The sequence below is a fragment of the Mya arenaria genome, chromosome 9 (assembly GCF_026914265.1).
Source record: "Mya arenaria isolate MELC-2E11 chromosome 9, ASM2691426v1".
Lineage (NCBI taxonomy): Eukaryota > Metazoa > Mollusca > Bivalvia > Myida > Myidae > Mya > Mya arenaria.
The window spans coordinates 67,990,964-68,015,887 of NC_069130.1; the positions used below are offsets into that span (position 1 = coordinate 67,990,964).

At 39.4% G+C, this 24,924-nt stretch overlaps 1 protein-coding gene across 1 annotated transcript; it reads left to right on the top strand.

The window, feature by feature from the left end:
- Nucleotides 1-24,872, top strand: LOC128246300 (fibropellin-1-like). Its single transcript, XM_052964493.1, has 9 exons — nt 1-187; nt 2,397-2,516; nt 10,184-10,303; nt 18,345-18,427; nt 18,861-18,929; nt 21,692-21,803; nt 22,016-22,110; nt 24,012-24,086; nt 24,864-24,872. The coding sequence occupies exons 1-9, from the start codon at nt 112-114 to the stop codon at nt 24,870-24,872; spliced, it is 759 nt and encodes a 252-aa protein (XP_052820453.1). The 5' UTR covers nt 1-111.
- Nucleotides 24,873-24,924: the final 52 nt, after the last annotated feature.

Genomic DNA, 24,924 nt, shown 5'->3' on the forward strand with positions numbered 1-24,924 from the left:
TTGAGTTTACATTTTGTAAAAAATAGTCAGCCCGGCATATTTATTTTAGTAAAGCCGTGTTGCTTAATATTTTATTTGTTAACCGTGAGGTAGTTGATAGTATTTGTGAGAATGGCTTTCGGATGTGTATCGTTCCATGTTATATGTACAGCATTGACGGTGTTGTCGTCGGTCACAACAAACGCAGGTAATCATTATACGTTGAAAGGAACTCGCTGCAAATTGCAGGTTGACTGTAAAACCAATGTTTAAGAATTGTATGCAAGTACAAGTTATATTGAGTGTCAGAATGACACAGGTAGATGCTCATTTCAACGTACGAAGTATGTTTCTAGACAATGTTCGTAGCATGGCACAATTCCAATTGATTAAAGTTTAAGCGGTTGCTGTTTCTGTTCTTTTTCCTTGTACTATTTCAGAACACAACTTTCTAATCTAATGCACCAGTCAATTATAACAACGCCCCACCCCCAGGTCCGGGGGTATACCGGGGATAGCGAGGGAGATGGGCCGTGTTTTACCTTCCAGGTGGCCCCACAGTGCCGAGTGAATGCGTTTGTTCTCGCACCAAAAATAGCCGTGAATGGGCCTTACCTAGTATGTCCCCGGGGTGCGAGGGCATTTGGTGGGGATTTTTACCAGCATTTTGTCCCCGCACAGCGGGGATTTTACCTAGGATGGGTTGTACCGAAAGTCAAAGTCTCTGCTATTCCCCGGACCTTGGGGGGGGCGTGGTTACAATTGATTTGTGCATAAAATCCTGGTGGTGATTAAGCCTGGCAGCTCGTATGCAATCATTTCAAGCCTTTGATTGCCTGTCAGATTTAGACATTACACTTACACAATATGAACCCTTCGTCTTTCCTGACTGATTCGAATGCCCTGTTTTAAGGCCACTGAAAACATGGCGAATTCAGACACACTGTTTTCACAACCTGACTACTTGACTGCTTGATACAATCTGCCTTCAGCTCCTAATTACCTGACTCATTCATATATGTTTTCAGACTCATTATAATTTTTCAAATCAAGACACTATACACCATCTATTTTCCGAGCCCTGGTCACCAAACTAATTCAGACACTTTGCGTTTAGACATCTAAATGCATGACTAATTCAGACATTTTCATTTTCTAGAACCCGGAATATCTGACGAATAAAGACATTTTTCAGCCTGAACCCTGATTATATGACTGGTTTCGATAATGTGTGTTAACTCTCCTCAGAATACCTGGCCGATATTGGCACTAAGATTTCCAGACACCTGATTTCAAAATTGATTGATTCAGACACTCCGTCTTCACACCTCAAAATACCTCTATGATTCAGACACTCTGTGTTCAAATTCCTGATAACCTGACTCTTTCAGACACTCTGTGTTCAGATTTCCGATAACCTGACTCTGAATTCCTGATAACCTGACTCTTTCAGACACTCTGTGTTTAGATTCCTGATAAACTGACTCTTTCAGACACTCTGTGTTTAGATTCCTGATAACCTGACTTTTTCAGACACTCTGTGTTTAGATTTCTGAAAACTGACTCTTTCAGACACTCTGTGCTCAGATTCCTGATAACCTGACTCTTTCAGACACTCTGTGTTCAGATTCCTGATAACCTGACTGATTCGGACAGTTTTTTTTGTTCCGACAACTGATTAACTAAACGATTCAGACACTGTTTTCAGACCCCGGATTACCTAACTGTTTCAACACTCCGTATTCGAACCTCTAAGTACCTCACCGATACAGACACCGTGTTCATATCCCTGATTATTTCACTGCTTCAGATTAACTGTTTTACGACAACTGAATATCTGACTTGTTCAGACACATGTTTTTCAGAACTCTCATTACCAGCCCGATTCAGATACTTTGTATTTAGATCCTTTATTACCTGACTGCTGCAGGTACTCAATATCTTAAATCCCAACTGTAAAGACTTTAAAAAGCGTTATATCTTGTAGGTTGGCAATCGATAACACTGTGCGGTAGCAACCACTGCACGAGGTGAACAGTTGGCACAATTACATCAGGAATCTTTTTTCTAATTGCCTAGTTAATTTAGTCAATTTTAGATATGCCCAGGGATGTAACACAACACATAGTTGTATATTTTGATTGAAAATATGGTACAAAACAACCAAATGCTCGTTGAATTCAATAACTTGGGTAGTATTGTATTAACTGTTCACTCGTACATATCTCGTGTTTTTAAAATATGAGATGAAACTTTTATGAACAAAATTAACTGAACAACTCTAACATGACATCAGAATCTTTTCAGATTCGAATGATCTTATACATAGACGTAGATTAGAGTTTCAATTTAGATTGCTATCTTTTATTTAATTAATTCTATACACTCTGTATAAATAGAGTCATTACCTACTGCAGTTGCCACATCACCGGATCCCTGTATGCTGCATCCATGTGTGCACGGGGCATGTTTCTCGAGCGGTAGCATCTTCATCTGCCAATGTCCGCCAGGATACACAGGCACAAGGTGTGAAACAGGTCAGTCAGTATCACGCCAGGATATACATGAACAAGGTGTGATACGAGTCACTCAGTATCACGCACGGATACACAGGCACAAGATGTGATACGAGTCACTCAGTATCACGCACGGATACACAGGCACAGGCTGTGAGACAGGCTGGTCAGTATCACGCCAGGATACACAGGCTTAAGGTGTGATACGGGTCAGTCAAGATCAAGCCCGGATACACAGGCACACGGTGTGATACGGGTCAGTCAGGCTCACGCCAGGATACACAGGTACATGTAGTGATACAGGTCAGTTAGTATCATCTCAGGATCCACAGGCACAAGGTGTAATACGGGTCAGTCAGTATCACGCACGCATAAACAGGCAAAAGGTGTGATGGCTGGTCAGTATAACGCCAGGATACACAAGCTCATGGTGTGATACAGATTGGTTAGTATCATCTCAGGATATACAGGCAAAAGGTGTGATACAGGTCTGTCAGTATCATGCCCGGATACACTGGCAAGAGATGTGATACATGTCAGTCAGTGGTACGCACGGATACACATGCACGAGGTGTGATAAGGGTCAGTTAGTGGTACGCCCGGACACACAGGCACAAGGTGTGAAACAAGTCAGTACCACACCAGGATACACAGGCAAAAGGTGTGATACAGGTCAGTCAGTATCCGGGCGGGTCAGTCAGTATCACGCCAGGGAACACAGGCACACTGTGTGATTCGTGTCCGTCAGTATCACGCCCGGGTACAAAAGCACACTGTATTATACGGGTCAGCAAGTATCGCGCCCGGATACGCAGGCACAAGGTGTAATACGGGTCAGCTGGTAAGTATCACGCCCAGACACAAAAGCACAATGTGTGATACCGGTCAGTCAGTATCACGCCCGGAAACACAGGCACAAGGTGTGATACAGGTCAGCCAGTATTACGCCCAGATACACAAGCACAAGGTGTGAAACGGGTCAGTCAGTATCACGCCCGGAAACACAGGCACAAGGTAAGATACCGGTCAGTCAGTATCACGCACGGATACACAAGCGCAAGGTGTGACACGGGTCAGTCAGTATCATGCACGGATACACAGGCACAAGGTGTGACATGGGTCAGTCAGTATCACTCACTGATACAGAGGCACAAGGTGTGATACAGGTCAGTCATGCTCACGCCAGGATACACAGGTACATATAGTCATACAGGTCAGTTAGTATCATCTCAAGATACACAGGTACAATGTGTAATACGGGTCAGTCAGTATCACGCCCGGATAAACAGGCACAAGGTGTGATACAGGCTGGTCAGTATAACGCAAGGATACACAAGCACATGGTGTAATACAGATCAGTTAGTATCATCTCAGGATATACAGGTAAAAGTTGTGATACAGGTCAGTATCATTCCCGGATACACAGGCACGTGGTGTGATTCGGGTCAGTCAGTGGTACGCACAGATTCACAGGCGCAAGGCGTGATACAAGTCATTATCACGCCCGGATACACAGGCACGAGGTGTGATAAGGGTCAGTCAGTGGTACGCCCGGATACACAGGCACGAGGTGTGATACGGGTCACATAGTGGTACGCCCGGATACACAAGCACAAGATCTGAAAGAAGTCAGTACCACACCAGGATACACAGGCACAACGTGTGATACAGATCAGTCAGTATCACGCCAAGATACACAGGCACGAGGTGTGATACAGGTTAGTCAGTATCCGGGCGAATCAGTCAGTATCACGCCAGGAAACATAGGCACACGGTGTGATACGTGTCCGTCAATATCACGCCCGGGATCAACAGCACACTGTGTTATACAGCAAATATTGCGCCCGGATACGCAGGCAAAAGGTGTAATACGGGTCAGCTGGTAAGTATCACGCCACGACACACAAGCACAAGGTGTGATACGTGTCAGCCAGCATCACGCTCGGATACACAGGCACAAGTTGTGATACGGGTCAGTCAGTATCACGCCCGAATACTCAGGCACAGGGTGTGATACGGGTCAGTCAGTATCACGCCGGGAAACACAGGCACAAGGTGTGAAACAGGTCAGTCAAAGTCATGCCCGGATACACAGGCACAAGGTGTGATACAGGTTAGTCAAAATCACGCCCGGATACACAGGCAAACGGTGTGTTACAGGTCAGTCAGCATCACGCCCAGATACACAGGCACAAGGTGTGAAACGGGTCAGTCAGTATCACGCCCTTATATACAGGCACAAGGTGTGATACAGGTCAGTCAGTATCACGCCCAGATACACAGGCACAATGTGTGAAACAGTTCAGTCAGCATCACGCCCAGATGCACAGGCACACGGTGTGACACGGGTCAATCAGTATCACGCCCTTATACACAGGCACAAGGTGTGATACGGGTCAGTCAGTATCACGCCCGAATACACAAGCACATGGTGTGATACATGTCAGCCAGTATCATGGCGGGTCAGTCAGTATTACGCCAGTAAATACAGGCCTAAGGTTTGATACACGTCAGTCAAAGTCACGCCTGGATACACTTGCACAAGGTGTGATACAGGTCAGTCAGTATCACGCCCAGATACACAGGCACAAGGTGTGACACGGGTCAGTCAGTATCACGCACTTATACACAGGTACAATGTGTGATACAGGTCAGTCAGCATCACGCCCAGATACACAGGTACAAGGTGTGATACGGGTCAGTCAGCATCACGCCCAGATACACAGTCAGAAGGTGTGATACGGAACAGTCAGTATCAGGCAGGGATACACAGGCACAAGGTGTGATACGGGTCAGTCAATATCAGACGAAGATACACAGGCACAAGGTTAGATACCGGTCAGTCAGTATCACGCCCGGAAACACAGGCATGATGTGTGATATACTGTGAAATCATTAATGTTCGTGGGCATGAAATTTCGTGGTTTGCCGAAAAAAAAACAATTTCGTGGGTACTTAAATTCGTGGATTTTCATTTTTGAAAAAAAAATCGAAGATGCGATCGTCCTAGATCGTCTGCATAATATCCACGCGCTGGCCCGTGATTTTCGTCTTCTACGTCACTCGGTTTATGACACTCGCTAATGTGGTACGACATGCCAATTAGTGCATATACCCATGTCACTTATCGATTTAATTGGGAATAAAGGTAATAAAAGAAGATGTACCCTGATCATAAATACAGATAGGGGAAGCCATTTAATGCTAATTAAGAATTTTGCAAACTGTGAAAACACCGAAAAGGTGCGTATATTGTCACGTTCGGTGCTTAGTAACCTTCAATGTACTAGTAATCGATTAATTATTTCATTAAATAAAAAAATCGAGTACAGACACTCATCACGCACATCTTGTAAACTTGGAGATTTTTATTAACAGCACACGTGCTTATAACTGTCATTTGCTGCATAAAACACATTTAATTGATTTGGTTCATTATTTGTTAAAGGCAGTTATAATATATTAACAGAATAATGATCGTAAGTTATATAGTGAGACAGGTTTTAACACACTATACTGCGACCTCTGTAAATAATATACTAGAGTATGTACGTAACAAGGCAATTGAAAAAGTGAATAAAGGGTTTATATTTCGTGGGATCTTGAATTCGTGGATCACCTAACCCACGAAAACCACGAACATTAATGCCCCACAAACATTAATGATTTCACAGTAGGTCAGTCAGTATCAAGCCAGGATACATAGGAACAAGGTGAGATACTGGTCCGTCAGTATAATGCCTGGACACACAGGCACAAGGTATGATACAGATTAGTCAGTATCACGCCAGGATACACTGGCACAATGTATGATAAGGGTCAGTCAGTATCAAGCCCGGATACACAGGCACAAGGTGTGACACGGGTCAGTCAGTATCATGCACGGATACACAGGCACAAGGTGTGACATGGGCCAGTCAGTATCACACACAGATACACAGGCACAAGGTGTGATACAGGCTGGTCAGTACAACTCCCGGATACACAGGCACAGGGTGTGATACAGGTCAGTCATGCTCACTCCAGGATACACACCAACATGGTGTGATACAGGTCAGTTAGTATCATCTCAGGAAACACAGGCACAAGATGTGATACAGGTCAGTCAGTACCACGCCAAGATACACAGGCACGAGGTGTCATACAGGTCAGTCAGTATCCTGGCGGGTCAGTCAGTATCACGCCAGGAAACACAGGCACAAGGTGTGATTCGTGTCCTTCAGTATAACGCCAGGGTACACAAGCACAAGGTGTGATACGAGTCACTAAGTATCGCGCCCGGATGACGCAGGCACAAGGCGTGATACGGGTCAGCTAGTAAGTATCACGCCCAGACAAACAAGCACAAGGTGTGATACGGGTCTGTCAGTATCACGTACGGATACACAGGCACAAGGTGTGATACTGGTCAGTCAGTATCACGCTCGAATACACAGGGACATGGTGTGATTCATGTCAGTCACTTTCCTGGCGGGTCAGTCAGTATTACGCCATTAAATACAGGCATAAGGTTTGATACTGGTCAGTCAAAGTCACGTCCGGATACACAGACACACGGTGTGATACAGGTCAGTCAGTATCACGCCCGGATACACAGGCACAAGGTGTAATACGAGTCAGTCAGTATCACGCCCGGATACAGAGGCACAATGTATAATACAGAACAGTTAGTATCGCGCCACGCTCGGAAGCACAGGCACAATTTGTGATATCGGTCAGTCAGTATCACACCCGGATACACAGGCACAGGGTGTGATACAGATCAGTCTGTAATAATCCCTGATACACAAGCACAAGGTATGATATAGATCAGTCAGTAGCACGCCCTGAAACACAGGCACAAGGTGTGATACAGGTCAGTCTGTATCACGCCCAGATACACAGGCACAAGGTGTGAAACGGGTCAGTCAGCATTAGGCCAGGATACACAGGCACAAGGTGTGATTCGGGACAGTCAGTATCACGCCCGGAAACACAGGCACAGGGTTTATTACAGGTCAGTCAGTATCACGCCCGGAAACACAGGCACAAGGTGTGATACGGGTCAGTCAGTATAAGGCCAGGATACACAGGCACAATGTGTGATTCGGGTCAGTCAGTATCACGTCCGGATAAACAGGCACAGGTTGTGATACAGGTCAGTCAGTATTGCGCCCAGATACACAGGCACAAAGTGTGATACAGACCAGTCAGTAGCACGCCCGGATACCCAGGCACAAGGTTTGATACAGGTCAGTCAGTAATACGCCCAGATACACAGGCACAAGGTGTGATACAGGTTAGTCAGTATCACGCCCGGATACACAGGCACAATGCGTGAAACAGGTCATTCTGCATCACGCCCAGATACACAGGCACACGGTGTGACACGGGTCAGTCAGTATCACGCCCTTATACACAGGCACAAGGTGTGTTACATGTCAGTCAGTATCACGCCCGGATACACATGCACAAGGTGTGATGCGGGTCAGTCAGCATCACGCCCAGATACACAGGCACAAGGTGTGATACGGTTTAGTCAGCATTACGCCCAGATACACAGGCACAAGGTGTGATACAGGTCAGTCAGTATCAGGCCAGGATACACAGGCACAATGTGTGAAACTGTACAGTCAGCATCACGCCCTGATACACATGCACAAGGTGTGACACGGGTCAGTCAGTATCACGCCCTTATACACAGGCACAAGGTGTGATAAAGGTCAGTCAGTATCACGCCCAGATGCACAGGCACAAGGTGTGATACAGGTTAGTCATTATCACGCCGGATACACAGGCACAAGGTGTGAAACGGGTCAGTCAGCATTATACCCAGATACACAGGCACAAGGTGTGATACGGTTCAGTCAGTATCAAGCCCGGATACACAGGCACACGGTGTGATACGGGTCAGTCATTTTCACGCCCCTATACACAGGTACAAGGTTTGATACAGGTCAGTCAGCATCACGCCCAGATACACAGGCACAAGGTGTGATACATGTCAGTCAGTATCACGCCCGGATACACGGGCACAAGGTGTGAAACGGGTCAGTAAGCATCCCGACCAGATACACAGGCACAAGGTGTGAAACATGTCAGTCAGTATCACGCCCGGATACACAGGAACAAGGTGTGATACAGGTCAGTCAGCATCACGCCCAGATACACAGGCACAAGGTGTGATACATGTCAGTCAGTATCACGCCCGGATACACAGGCACAAGGTGTGAAACGGGTCAGTCAGCATACCGCCCAGATACACAGGTACAAGGTGTGATACAGGTCAGTCAGTATCAGGCCAGGATAAACAGGCACAAGGTGTGATACAGGTCAGTCAGTATCAGGCCAGGATACACAGGCACATGGTGTGATACAGGTCAGTCAGTATCAGGCCAGGATGCACAGGCACATGGTGTGATACAGGTCAGTCAGTATCAGGCCAGGATGCACAGGCACATGGTGTGATACAGGTTAGTCAGTATCAGGCCAGGATACACAGGCACAAGGTGTGATACGGGTCAGTCAGTATCAGGCCAGGATGCACAGGCACATGTTGTGATACAGGTCAGTCAGTATCAGGCCAGGATGCACAGGCACATGGTGTGATACAGGTCAGTCAGTATCAGGCCAGGATGCACAGGCACATGGTGTGATACAGGTCAGTCAGTATCAGGCCAGGATGCACAGGCACATGGTGTGATACAGGTTAGTCAGTATCAGGCCAGGATACACAGGCACAAGGTGTGATACGGGTCAGTCAATATCAGGCCAGGATGCACAGGCACAAGGTGTGATACAGGTCAGTCAGTATCAGGCCAGGATACACTGGCGCATGGTGTGATACAGGTCAGTCAATATCAGGCCAGGATGCACAGGCACATGGTGTGATACAGGTCAGTCAGTATCAGGCCAGGATGCACAGGCACATGGTGTGATACAGGTCAGTCAATATCAGGCCAGGATACACAGGCACAAGGTGTGATACAGGTCAGTCATTTTCAGGCCAGGATAAACAGGCACAAGGTGTGATACAGGTCAGTCAGTATCACGCCCGGATACACAGGCACAAGTTGTGATTCAGATCGGTCAGTTCAACTTTCACACATGTCGAATGGAAGAAATGCATCCATGAAACATTGGCTTTATTTGTCTATGTTTATTACCGTTTAAAGTCGCAAACTGAATGTTTATTGCTTTCAGCGTTTGCGTCCAAAATTTATCAATAAAAGTCGTTTTGTAAATGACATTTTGCTGGTCCAATAAGTGAAAAACTAAACAATATATTTATCTCGCAAAGTTCATTATAAATGAATGAATTCTAAATAATTGCCTATCTTCCTTTAAAGAAACGACTATGGAAAACAACAGTTTTCGGAAGTATTACCTCTATGTCTTTGTTGTCTTTACATGTATAACATTATCATTTGTATCTAACATAATTATTGCACATGTAGCATTGATACACAAACGATGCTGAAATAGGTTATGTCGAAACATCTGGTTCACAACCTTCATAATTATACCATGCTTTATCAAATGATCATCAATAAATTTAACTAAAAAATAGGTTTGTATATTGTGCAAGCATATTTGATGTTATACGCTCCTAACAGATTGATCATAACACTTGTATGCCTAAACAGTTCGTCATAACATATCTTCCCGATATAGATATCAATATATACAACTGTGTATTATTCCGCTAGCTGCAACAACTCCGGCACCCTGCTCTTCTAACCCTTGCCTCCATGGGTCGTGCGCCAACCACGGAAGCAGCTATACGTGCTCATGCACAAGCGGATACACGGGCACAAACTGTGACAAAGGTTATCTACTGATTAGTTATATATATAGTTTGCCATCGATATAAAGTGATCGTAACTAAAACAACAATCTGAATGTTTATGTAAGATATGAGAGGTACATTATTGTCTTCCCAATCTCATTATTTCATTTTACTATTTCAAATATTCTCATTCATTCATCAGTTTCACTCAGATGGTGAATCCCTTCCAAATCTGTCCGCATGCGAAACTCTCAAATAGTTCCAAGCATGGGCATGCCTATAGTTAGTTAGACAGAGATTCAAAACCAAGTATGATCATGCATGTAGTTAGACAGAGATTCAAAACCAAGCATGATCATGCATGTAGTTAGACAGAGATTCAAAACCAAGCATGATCATGCATGTAGTTAGACAGAGATTCAAAACCAAGCATGATCATGCATGTAGTTAGACAGAGATTCAAAACCAAGCATGATCATGCATGTAGTTAGACAGAGATTCAAAACCAAGCATGATCATGCAGGTAGTTAGACAGAGATTCAAAACCAAGCATGATCATGCATGTAGTTAGACAGAGATTCAAAGCCAAGCATGATCATACATGTAGTTAGACAGAGATTTAAAACCAAGCATGATCATGCATGTAGTTAGACAGAGATTCAAAACCAAGCAAGGGCATACATGTAGTTAGACAGAGATTCAAAACCAAGCAAGGACAAACATGTAGTTAGACAGAGATTCAAAACCAAGCAAGGACAAACATGTAGTTAGACAGAGATTCAAAACCAAGCAAGGGCAAACATGTAGTTAGACAGAGATTCAAAACCAAGCAAGGGCATACATGTAGTTAGACAGAGATTCAAAACCAAGCATGATCATGCATGTAGTTAGACAGAGATTCAAAACCAAGCATGATCATGCATGTAGTTAGACAGAGATTCAAAACCAAGCATGATCATGCATGTAGTTAGACAGAGATTCAAAACCAAGCATGATCATGCATGTAGTTAGACAGAGATTCAAAGCCAAGCATGATCATACATGTAGTTAGACAGAGATTTAAAACCAAGCATGATCATGCATGTAGTTAGACAGACATTCAAAACCAAGCAAGAGCATACATGTAGTCAGACAGAGATTCAAAACCAAGCAAGGACAAACATGTAGTTAGACAGAGATTCAAAACCAAGCAAGGACAAACATGTAGTTAGACAGAGATTCAAAACCAAGCAAGGACAAACATGTAGTTAGACAGAGATTCAAAACCATGCAAGGACAAATATGTAGTTAGACAGAGATTCAAAACCAAGCAAGGACAAACATGTAGTTAGACAGAGATTCAAAACCAAGCAAGGGCAAACATGTAGTTAGACAGAGATTCAAAACCAAGCAAGGGCATACATGTAGTTAGACAGAGATTCAAAACCAAGCAAGGGCATACATGTAGTTAGACAGAGATTCAAAACCAAGCAAGGGCATACATGTAGTTAGACAGAGATTCAAAACCAAGCATGATCATGCATGTAGTTAGACAGAGATTCAAAACCAAGCATGATCATGCATGTAGTTAGACAGAGATTCAAAACCAAGCATGATCATGCATTTATTTAGACATAGATTCAAAACCAAGCATGATCATGCATGTAAGGAGACAAAGATTCAAAACCAAGCATGATCATGCATGTAGTTAGACAGAGATTTAAAACCAAGCATGACCATGCATGTAGTTAGACAGAGATTCAAAACCAAGCAAGGGCATACATGTAGTTAGACAGAGATTCAAAACCAAGCAAGGGCATACATGTAGTTAGACAGAGATTCAAAACCAAGCAAGGACAAACATGTAGTTAGACAGAGATTCAAAACCAAGCAAGGACAAACATGTAGTTAGACAGAGATTCAAAACCAAGCAAGGACAAACATGTAGTTAGACAGAGATTCAAAACCAAGCAAGGACAAACATGTAGTTAGACAGAGATTCAAAACCAAGTAAGAACAAACATGTAGTTAGACAGAGATTCAAAACCAAGCAAGGGCATACATGTAGTTAGACAGAGATTCAAAACCAAGCAAGGGCATACATGTAGTTAGACAGAGATTCAAAACCAAGCAAGGGCATACATGTAGTTAGACAGAGATTCAAAACCAAGCAAGGGAATACATGTAGTTAGACAGCGATTCAAAACCAAGCAACGGCATACATGTAGTTAGACAGAGATTCAAAACCAAGCAAGGGAATACATGTATTTAGACAGAGATTCAAAACCAAGCAAGGGAATACATGTAGTTAGACAGAGATTCAAAACCAAGCAACGGAATACATGTAGTTAGACAGAGATTCAAAACCAAGCAAGGGCATACATGTAGTTAGACAGCGATTCAAAACCAAGCAAGGACAAACATGTAGTTAGACAGAGATTCAATACCAAGCAAGGACAAACATGTAGTTAGACAGAGATTCAAAACCAAGCAAGGGCATACATGTAGTTAGACAGAGATTCAAAACCAAGCAAGGACAAACATGTAGTTAGACAGAGATTCAAAACCAAGCAAGGACAAACATGTAGTTAGACAGAGATTCAAAACCAAGCAAGGGCATACATGTAGTTAGACAGAGATTCAAAACCAAGCAAGGGCATACATGTAGTTAGACAGAGATTCAAAACCAAGCAACGGCATACATGTAGTTAGACAGAGATTCAAAACCAAGCAAGGGCATACATGTAGTTAGACAGAGATTCAAAACCAAGCAAGGGAATACATGTAGTTAGACAGAGATTCAAAACCAAGCAACGGAATACATGTAGTTAGACAGAGATTCAAAACCAAGCAAGGACATACATGTAGTTAGACAGAGATTCAAAACCAAGCAACGGAATACATGTAGTTAGACAGAGATTCAAAACCAAGCAACGGCATACATGTAGTTAGAGATTCAAAACCAAGCAAGGACATACATATAGTTAGACAGAGATTCAAAACCAAGCAATGCCATAAATATAGTTAGACAGAGATTCAAAATCAAGCAATGCCATACATGTAGCTAGACAGAGATTCAAAACCAAGCAATGCCATACATATAATTAGACAGAGATTCAAACCAAGCAAGGGCATACCTGTAGTTAGACAGAGATTCAAAACCAAGCAATGCCATACATGTAGTTAGACAGAGATTCAAAACCAAGCAAGGGCATACATGTAGTTAGACAGAGATTCAAAACAAGCAAGTGCATACATGTAGTTAGACAGAGATTCAAAACCAAGCAAGGGAATACATGTAGTTAGACAGAGATTCAAAACAAGCAAGTGCATACATGTAGTTAGACAGAGATTCAAAACACGCAAGTGCATACATGTAGTTAGACAGAGATTCAAAACAAGCAAGTGCATACATGTAGTTAGAAAGAGATTCAAAACCAAGCAATGCATACATGTAGTTAGACAGAGATTCAAAACCAAGCAAGGGCATACATGTAGTTAGACAGAGATTCAAAACCAAGCAAGTGCATATACGTAGTGAGACAGAGATTTAAAACCAAGCAACGCCATACATGTAGTTAGACAGAGATTCAAAACCAAGCAAGGGCATACATGTAGTTAGACAGAGATTCAAAACCAAGCAAGGACATACATGTAGTTAGACAGAGATTCAAAACCAAGCAAGGGCATACATGTAGTTAGACAGAGATTCAAAACCAAGCAAGGGCATACATGTAGTTAGACAGTGATTCAAAACCGGTATCATTATATAAGTACAAAACTAGCAATTTGTAAAGTGTGGTCAGTGCATCGGAAAATTCAAATATATTTGTGAACCTTTCGAACGCGCTATTTATCACATAAGAGAATTTTTTCGGGATGATAAAACACATAGGCGGTAAATTCGTGGCACTGAACATTTATTTGAGACCTTATCAGCAAATTGTACATTGCTCTTTAACAAGTATATCATTTCTTTCTTTTCATTGTTACTTCATTTCTTATCAGTGCCTTGCCATTCCAGTCATTGGGATCATAAGAAGCATACATAATCGATATTTTACCACTACGTAGACAAGTAGCGATTTCTAAGCAGTACCTAGCTTAACATAAGAAGTAAAGTAAAAACTGCTTCAGGAATATGTCCCTTAGTGTATTATGTAAAAACACAGTTTATTTTGTAAGACAAACATTAGAGTACTTGTTGTCTATAGTCGTACTTTTCCTAAAAAAAGATACCACTAACGTGTTTTACGTAATTTCATAATTACGTGTCTGTAAAATATTCACCTCAGTTGCCATATTTATAACCCCATATATACAAATACACCTCAGTCGTCATTTTATAACCCAATATACACATACACCATTTTTATGACCCTTTTTTAATCAACTATTACATATTTGACGAGATACAGAGACAATTGCTGTACCAATACCAGACAATTGAAGACAATATATGCCAGAACTCGCCCAATATCGACCAAACTCGGCCAATATCAACCAAACTCACTTAATATGAGTTTCCTCCGTTTTGAATGGCTACAAAACTCGCCTGATATATGATTTGAGAAATGGGCCATTTTCATTGGCTGTCGAAACTCGCCTAATATGAGAAATATGCTGGAAATTATTTGTTAAAGATAGCCATTTTGTTTTCCGTTTTCCGACTGTTTTGAAATTGTTGTGCTTCATATAACTCTATTTGGAATGCTTGAACCTATTGAATGATTGAACCACTGTGTACGGTTTGATATTACAGTTGTATTTAACCCGTTTGAGGATTTTACGACTATTACCACTTTGTACACCGACAAAATGGACGACGAAAGTGAAACATTTGACGTTTGGCAAATGATTTACGAATTTAAGACGAAAAGACATGCTTCCTTACAATGTACAGTGCTTTATTCATAAGTATGTGAAATGTCACTCTAAGGATGCATGTCAAAATCAGCAAAGTCAAGTCTAGAAAAGCAGACACCATGAATGAATAAGGGATAAATACGGCTTCACTGTGAACTTAAAGGTAAGTTATAAGAATGTTTTTAACCAAAATGGTAATAGTTAATTAATAAAATACTTATTAATTAGGTGATTTCATATTGGCCAAGTTATTTGTCCTCGGTCAGCTGTATTTGCCTTCGCCCTTTCGGGCTCAGGCAAATACAGCTAACCTCGGACAAATAACTGGGCCAATATGAAATCACCTAATTAATAACATCATAATATATCGTACATATCACTCAATTACTATTTTATTACCTCTTATCTACAGATCCCTCAGTGGCCATTTTTGTTAATGACCCCATTTATACATATCGCGCAATTGCTATTTTTATGACTTTTTATAAACATATCCCTCCATTGCATTTTTATGACCCCATATAAACATATCCCTCAGTGGCCTTTTTTTATGACCCCATGTATACATATCGCGCAGTTGCTATTTTATGACTTTATATATACATATCCCTCAATTGCAATTTTTATGACCCCATATAAACATATCCCTCAGTTGCCATTTTTTATGACCCCATATATACATATCGCGCAATTGCTATTTTTATGACTTTATATATACATATCCCTCAACTGCCACCTTTATAACCCAATATACATATACATATTTTGGGGCCATATAAGAGTTGCGCATGTTGCGTCCTGTTTTAACACGTCACATCGAGTCGAAATCTAGTGTCGCCTTAAGCTAAAAAGGTATTGCACATACACTGATGAAACTTCACAAGCGTGGTTGTAAGCATAGCCGGTCACGCACCTGTCATTTCCTTGACATTTTAATAAGCCAACAATAACTATGGCTCCTGACTTAGTAATACATATTCTTGGCACCTACTAGCATGAAACTTCAAAACAAGGTTAGTCAACATAGACAGTTGTACGATTTGTTTGCCATTCGCTTGATCTATCAATAGTTATGGCCTTACTTGACATAATTTTATTGTAAAATTGTCTAATAAGGTTCAACGCTTGTAGCTCTCCAAGCAGTGCACCGACTCTCATGAAACTTCATCATAATGTTGTTCAACATTGCCAGGTCTTCATCTGCGAATGGCTCGTCATTTCTCTGGCCCACAATAGATCCGACTTGGTAAAACATATTCAAAATTGTAATACACCTTCGAATGAATGTTGTGATATTTATTTGAAATTGACTTGGTAAACCAATAGTTATGGGCCTAAAATGATATACATTATCATACATCAAAATATCGTCTATTGCATATAGCTCCTACATCGTACCTTCAATCATGAAACTTTATAGTAATGTTGCAAATGGCTTGACATTGTACTCTTATTACAATAGTAATGGCCCTTGACATAGAACAAAGTCTGATTTTTTGTCGCATGTACCTCTTAAACTGTTATAAATACTCGTACGATACTTTATAGTAATGATTGACAGAGATGGAGGTGTGCACCAGCAGTTTGCCGGCCCTTCCCACACGCATTTTAACAATAGTTATAGACGTTGACCAAGTAAGAAATGGTCCTGAAATAGTGTGTTGTATGCAAAATTGCAAATACATATTTGTTGCACCGACAATCTTGCAACTGGATAAAGCGTTTGTCAGACGTTGGCTGCCGATAACGTATTTCATTCTTGCGTTTTCTAGATGAACATTATAACTGCAAAAAAATGAAACAAACACATGCATGTAAAATAAGTATTGTTCGTGAGTTAATGCCATCTGAACGCTTGTTAGAGGTTTTTTTTTTAAATTAATTTCCAAAGAACCGCGTTAGAACTTCATGATTGGTTTTATTTTTATTTATCATTATACAAGCAAAGCGTTTAACAAGAAAAAAAATATACGCACTCAATCAAACTGTGATTTCGTTTCTGTACTAGGTCATTTTGTACAGCTTGTCCTATTACTCTCGCTTTCTTATACGATCAACACATAGTCTTGATGTCTTAAGGTTTTGAAAGATAAGGGAGACACTTTGGGAATGGCTTCCGAATGCGTATCGTTTCCTGTTATTCTTTAATATACAGCATTGACAGAACAGAACAGAAAATTTATTTTTGACTTAAGCATAAACAGCTCATCGTCACATTACACAAATATAAAACAGAAATATAGAACACACACACACATAAACAATCAAAAATATATATATTTCATGTATAACGCGTTTTAAATGATTTTTGTATCATTGACAGATTTTTTAGAAATTACTCAAAAATGGAAAGGACAAAAGAAAAAAAGGAAAACATCAACCAAGTTACTCACAAATCAGCGTGCATGATGGTTGATATGAAAGTGAGAATGTTAAATATATTATTTAACACATAAACCTTGAAAATTGCGGGAAGAAATAGAATGAACATGAAAATAGAAGCAATATTGCCGTTTATAAAGGAACCTAATACAAATAGATTGGAGATACATCATTTGTGATAAAACATCAACAGATAAACAAAACAAAACAACAACAAAACACGTAAAAAGGAAATACAAAGACGGTGTTGTCGTTGTTCACAACACATGCAGGTAATCATTACTCGCTACAAATTTCAGGTTGACAGGTTCAGGTAAATATATGTTGTAACGTATTGAATTTTAACCGCTCTATTGAAAACATGTGCGTTTATTCACTAGTCCATAATGGAAAATAATGTTTGTTCATATATAGTAACATACGTATTAATTTTTTTTCCCGACTTAGCTAAGTATTAAGAACTTTTTTAAACTTAAGAGTCACTTTATCGTCGGCAAGTCTCGAGATGATAGTGATTACAACTTATTTCAAAATGCTTTCTTTTAAAAGGAAGACAAAATATGTCTTTTTTATTTGAAAGATAAAAGGTTTAATATTAACAAAGAACGAGAATGATAGAAAAAATAAACTAACAGCAAGTTTACTCGTCGTCAAGCCAATAGGTAATATAAATACAAATTTGGCGGAGGTAAATTTTGACATAAGATGGTACAGTAATAACAGTACAATATGTATGTATGCTAACGAGATTAGAATAAGGCGGAGGCGGGCGTTTGGTGATCATTCGGCCCCGGTGTCTCATACCCGTCCGAGAGGTCAATACACGCCTTCAAAACTGCTTACCTGATTTACAGCCGGTCCTGTCGTGTGCCTGAAGTGTTCATCCACTATTGGAGCAGCCGAATGCACAACAGTAGAAACGTGCGGCCCACACGAAGTATGTCACTGAATATGTATAATAGTAACTGAATTATGTCGGCACTTACCACATTACCATGGTTGTGCACACTTTGTTGTGATAATATTAGGTTTTGTTTTCGTTGCTTATTGTTATGCACGAAAAATTGAGATGCTCTTTTTCGGCGTGTTTATTCGCCATCATCAAGACATAAAAAAACTGAAGTTTACTTAAAAAATCTCTGAATGAGCAGTTCTTAAAGACATTTTCCATCGTAATGTCATACTTACTACAATAGCATAACACAAGCTTAAAAGGGCAAATCATTTATTGCATAATAGTAAAGCGATAGGCGAACACCACTCGTACGTTTAAGACTTCTCAACTAACGATCTTTGATCACATCTATTTATTCGACTGTCTATGTTTTAAGCATTTTCTGTGACATTTGAAAGTATTTGAATCGTTTTAGGTTTGCTTTTCGGACGCATATTCAACAACAACAGGTATACGCCGAGAATATGGATGTCGAGACTCACAGGTATAAAACTATAATTATTGCCTTTAAAGTGAGTGATTAAATTCAAAATAACAAACATAGATTTTAGTGATAAACATTTAACTACTTAATAAGTAATGCATTTATTTATATCAATAACTGATAACAAGATTTTATTGTTCTTAACTATTTACGAAGATCAACAATCGTCTCGTAAGGTAGATATACAGTGTTCTATGCACCTTTTTTCATATTAATCATGATATCCTTCATTAGAACTATTGCTTTTGATATTTAGTCATCCCTTTCAGTAAATTAAACAATTGTATAAATTGTGGTACTGCTGATTTGGGAGTAAGAGTGCATCTTTCAACAAGGGCGTCGGGTCCCGGACTGAACTACAGTATTAATCAAAGCGCTGATAGCGCTGTATGAACAGGGTTTTATACGGGTTTTCACCATTATGATTCACGATCATGTGTGTATTAATAAGGTGCTGATATGTTGCACAGTAAATCTAAGAGCCCCCGTGTAAAACAACCACAGGGGCCTGCTGGTAAATGAAAAATTAATATTTTAATGACAATAAAATTAATGTCGCTGTGTAAGAAGGCAAACAAGGATGGAGAATGTAACCAATCCAAGCAGAATTCCATCATATGGTGTTACATATGAGTATATATATACCAATCAAACTTTACTCATTAGAAAGAGTTTGCATATGTTTGCCTTGTTATTCACAAAACAACTTCGAAAATACAACATATTAAAGAGAAATAGTTTCTTAATTAAAATGATGAAAATTTAAATAATTGATTTCAAACAATTGTTGATGAAACGCCTAAAAAAGTTATTAAATCCTCGATATTTTCTCATATTTACACCAAACCAGCAAAAATAGAAATCGATTCATTTCAATAAAATTCCATTTTCAAAAATAAATGCACAAACATCCGTCTATACGTACACTATAAAAAGTGCAAATATATATATATATAAAATAAAGTTAGCATAAAATCTTTAATTCAATTTTTTTTTCCTTCTTTGTCTATATGGTCAGCAACTCTCTTCTATTTCTATATCGTCAGGTAACTCGTCAGCACTTTAGTACGTGCCTGTCATGCGTGCGTTTGTTATTCCCACGTGGGCTATCGCGTGATGTTTTAAGCAGGGAAACTGTGCGATCATTGAGATCAATGTGACCATTGTTGCTTTCTAGGTCATTCCAGGTTTAAAGATGAGAATACATTTGCAATTCCTAAGCGAGGGAGGGTCTATATGTCCATGTTACCATATGTAGCAGTTTGATAGTTCAAACAACAAACACAGTGTTCTTCAATATCTCTATATTCAACATTATCGAATGTAGATATAATATCGGAGCGTCCTGAAAATATAAATATAAACAATCATAAGATAATGAATAATAACATGTTTATAAGTTAACATCGTAAACAGTCTAATATTTTATATGATTTAATCCTGTGCAGTGGTAGATTAAATTAAATGGCTCAAGCATATAAAACACACATATAATACAAGCGATTACAACAACAACAACACAGTACATCATACAACAAAACATGGACATGGAACTTACTGATTTATGGAATCAAACACTCGTACTCCCTCGTACTCCCATGATGACTTCTGTTATCCATGCATGTTATCATCTGTAACCAACCCACATATATTTGTATAAAGAAAGAGGCTAACAGAATATCACGGAACTGCCATTCTCGTTTTAAATACAAAATCTGCTGATGTCGTGAAAATACATGACAAAACTAAATAAATGCAGCTGAATGAAATAATGATCATTCCAATCCATTGCTAACCCAAGACAAACACAAAAGACTACAAATGCAAATCAATACTAACCATCAGAACATCAGATTCCAAGTAAAACAATCAAGTTTTCTAAAACAAAGTGAAACAAACATCTCTGTAAACTTCAACTGTGCACGACAATCAATCAAGCTTGAGATTTCCCGCTTCTTCTTTACAAAGGCAAGGGAGACAAATCTGATTAACTTACTGCATTATCTCATTACAGGATTATCTCTCTTCGACTGTAAATTCACTTGGCTTCATCATTGTGTCACGTGATTGAATGATGCACTTTGAGTGGATAGTAATTCTTTGTTTACGTTTCGATGTTCATTCATTTTTTTCGGCGCAGGGATACTACTTTAATGTTATCTTTATCTATGTTCAACAGATTACATTATTAAAATAGATATTGCGTTATGATTGCTTCTTGCTTTGTCAAATCTACCTCGGTTATTGAAAACATAGCTTGCAATTTATATAGTCTGCACTTTCTCAAACTATATTTTGGTGGTAAATCGGTAGGCGACATTTGTTACTATTAATAGGAATTTTATGTTGTGAGTGTCGAGTTTGTGGCAACCCTGTTCAAAAACCGTGTTTTCTGATTCGCTTCAACCAGTAGTTTGATGGGAATGCCCCTGAAGTCCGCATGACTACATAATGAGAATAAAGGAAGTTGATGGGTTCTATTTTTTTCAATACAAATTTTATCTACTGTAATACTAAGATTAACAAACTATTTTTATTGGTTGTTGTTGTTAAAAGTTTACCTATTGTGTGGTTTGCTTATTTTCTGATTAGGCAAAATAAATCATATGGTGTTTTCAAGACTTACTTCCAAATTAGCAGTACTACAAACATTTATGTTTATTATATTGACTTTAAATACGAGTATCACTTTAAGAACTGAATATTATTTATGAACTTTCGCCGCTTAACTTTGCTCTCTTATTCAGTTTTGTCGTTTTTAGTTATGTGCTAGCAACCAAGTAGGACGACGGCGATCATCCAGTGGCGGACTATTGGCTTGTACACAATGTTGCCAGGGTGATATGTGCAATTCGAAGCTCTGTGGGGAAAATGGTATAAACAATTATAAGTCTCCATGTTATTATTTGGTTTGAATTTAAGATCTTGACTTCGGTATTAGGATTGAACTTGGACTTTATAAGAAATAATATTCAGTCAAATAAATTTATATTTTTGGTTAACGGTTGTAAGGACACACCTTGAGCGCACGCAACTTGAATGCTACAAAGTCCTCAATGACAATGAAACTATAATCCAATTTCAAGGTGTTCAGCTGAACGGTGGACCAACGTGTTTTGCCTGTGACCAGTTTCAAGATCCTGGTGCTTGCAACCAGATTCAGCATTGTGGTCGAGATGAGGTCAATATATTTGATGATTCTCAGTGTAACATATTTTTCTTGTGATTTATATCTTTATCAATTAAATGCGTTTTACACATCAGTACAATGATGCGTAATAAATAATCGCTTATCCGTGCAGTTTGCAAGCTATGAAATGAATTTGTTTGTAATGTCCTAGGCCAAGGTAATAAGTCACAGGCCGGGTCGAACTCGTTTGGATAAACGGAAAACAAAAAACAAGCTTTGAATGTATATATGACCTTTCTTAATGTCATATTATTTCGTATGTATACAAAATTTGAACTGTCAGAATAGAGTATAATGTAACGTTTATAGTAATACCATTTCTTGGCCTTGTAAACTGGTAGGTAACAAATCGGAAGAGGTGGGTGAGATAGAGGTGATGGTATTTGAAGTTACAAACCACTAAGTACATCTCCAATATATTCTTTAGTCAATTGACCCACAGGCAAACACTATAACACTTATTTCTAGTGCTTTTCGACCCCTAACATCATAAATGTGGAGAAAGCTCCACTTGTATACTCAACATTTAACAACTCAGAAATAATTTTTTCAAAGAAAAACAAAATTGGTTGAACGTAACCACTGTGTATTCGGTAGAATTACAATACCCCGATGTACGAGAAAAACAATGCGGTGAAAATGTAAACAATGACAATTAGAACAAGTAGATCCAGCACGTTCAGTCTGTTTTTGAAATTAAAAACCATTTAGCTTCAAAACCTTTAAATAAGGAAGGTAGCCAATGGTCTGAGACGGTATAATTATGCTTAGATTGACTGTCGTGTGTCGTGTGAAAAAATAAGGCAAGCAACAATGAGTAGGCATTTCCGAATTGGTGTAATTTGCCCTTTGAGAAAACTTGACAAGACTGTCGCCCATGCTAAATTTTATCATTAATGCCTTATCAGGTATATCGATTGGCTGTGTAGTGTCACATAAGATAACGCTAATAGGTGATTGGCTGAGGCAATACTTTGTGCGGAAGCTAACTGTTGAAATGATTAAACACTACTTAGCTATTTTTTAATAATTGCGTATATTAATCTATCTTAATATAAACTTTCATTTATGCCGATAGTTTTGCAATTAAGAAGTCCATCTTTTACCATACAATATTGCTGGTGGTCACAAAGAACACTTGATTATTTCACATGTAAAAGATGTGTCGGGCTGTCTACTTTTTTTATTTTCCTTGTTTCTTAATGATTTGCAAATTAGATTTACAAATCAATATTTTAAAGCAACTGCGAAACCTAGTCTGCATTATTGAATGGACATTTGTGCTACAACAATACAATTTAGAAAGATTTCAACTACGATTCTTTTAAGCATGGTAAAGCTTTAGCGGTCTACTCCAAATTATATGGTGAAACATATATAAGCAGAACAAAATATTTTGTCATATAATAAAGCAAATCTATGTATATTTGCATTTCACACGTTTGCCTCCATGTGATTTTTATTATATATTACATTATTTATCCGTGTATGTATTGTAATGAGTGAAGTAACGGACACATGACTTATCAGTCGCAATCTGATAAAAAGCCATATATCCAGAATAGCAAGTCACAGGTCATTCTAAGTCGGAACATATGTCATCTTCTGACGCCCTTTCCGTTTGTAAGCTTCCGACGACCATTCCGTAAGCAAGTCACAGGCAATTTTGAGTTCTATGCAATTACTTAAAGTAATTTTGTAAAAAAGTAAAAAATAAATCTTCAGCCGGCAGTGTTGATGAATTTTCAGCCATGAATATGTGAATCCTTTGCCCTACCTTAATTGACACGTCTACTTGTAAACCTATCCGATTGCATTCATAAGCATTTTGTTTATCAAATCATTAAACTTTCAACACAATACAAATACCTTTTTCAACTGTTCCATATCAGATCTGCGAATTACTCCCAGACCTCTCAACCGTTACCCACAGCAATCTGTACACAAGCCGGTGTGCAAAACCTCAGGTAGGAAGATATTTGTGTTCTCCAAATGAAACATTATAAGAATCTTCCATCGCCGCTCGTGTAAGATAGATGCTTACAACCCGAGCGTAGGGTGTTTTGCGGAAACGAGTTTACCGAGTTTCTGCAGAACACCCTGCGAGAGGGTTGGAATTAACCTCTCTCCCACATCAGATAAGATATCCATAAACAACGGGGAAAGATAAAACAAGTACCCGTATGGAAATCCTTTTTTATTTTTTTATTGTCACCACACATTTTTCGCTGGAACTCTTTTGTGCTCATTAAAAACAATTTACGTATAGATATGTGATATTTCGCGGTTGTCATGGATATGCGCGCAGTGATTCGGATTATGTCCTTAAAATAGTTCTGAGGAGAGTGCAGCATTATTTCTTGAATGCAGCGTGAAAACATTTTTGGTGGCATCTGAAGCAAGAAATTATTAATAAGAATTTTTAATATTGCCACAAAACAAGGTTTCATTGATGCTACAGGCGACGGTCTTCAACAAGGGAGATATTTGTATATATGTACATATAAATCAAAAGGGAGTTCCATACTGGTACTGGTCTATCTTTACCCGTGGACACGATTAGAATGTCCAGTATGGTCATATTTTTGGATCTACCTATCTGAGGTGGGAGAAAATGTTTATCTAACATGATGGGCAATTCAAAATCGGACAAATAAAGGAGCTATTATTGATCATTTTAAAAGTCAAACCTTGGTACATACTTGTACAAATTCGTCATGTGTACCTGCAATTTTTATTTCAAGACAAAATAAAGAAAACGTTAAGAGCGCTTTACGCTTTTGCACGATTTAGTCTGATTATATC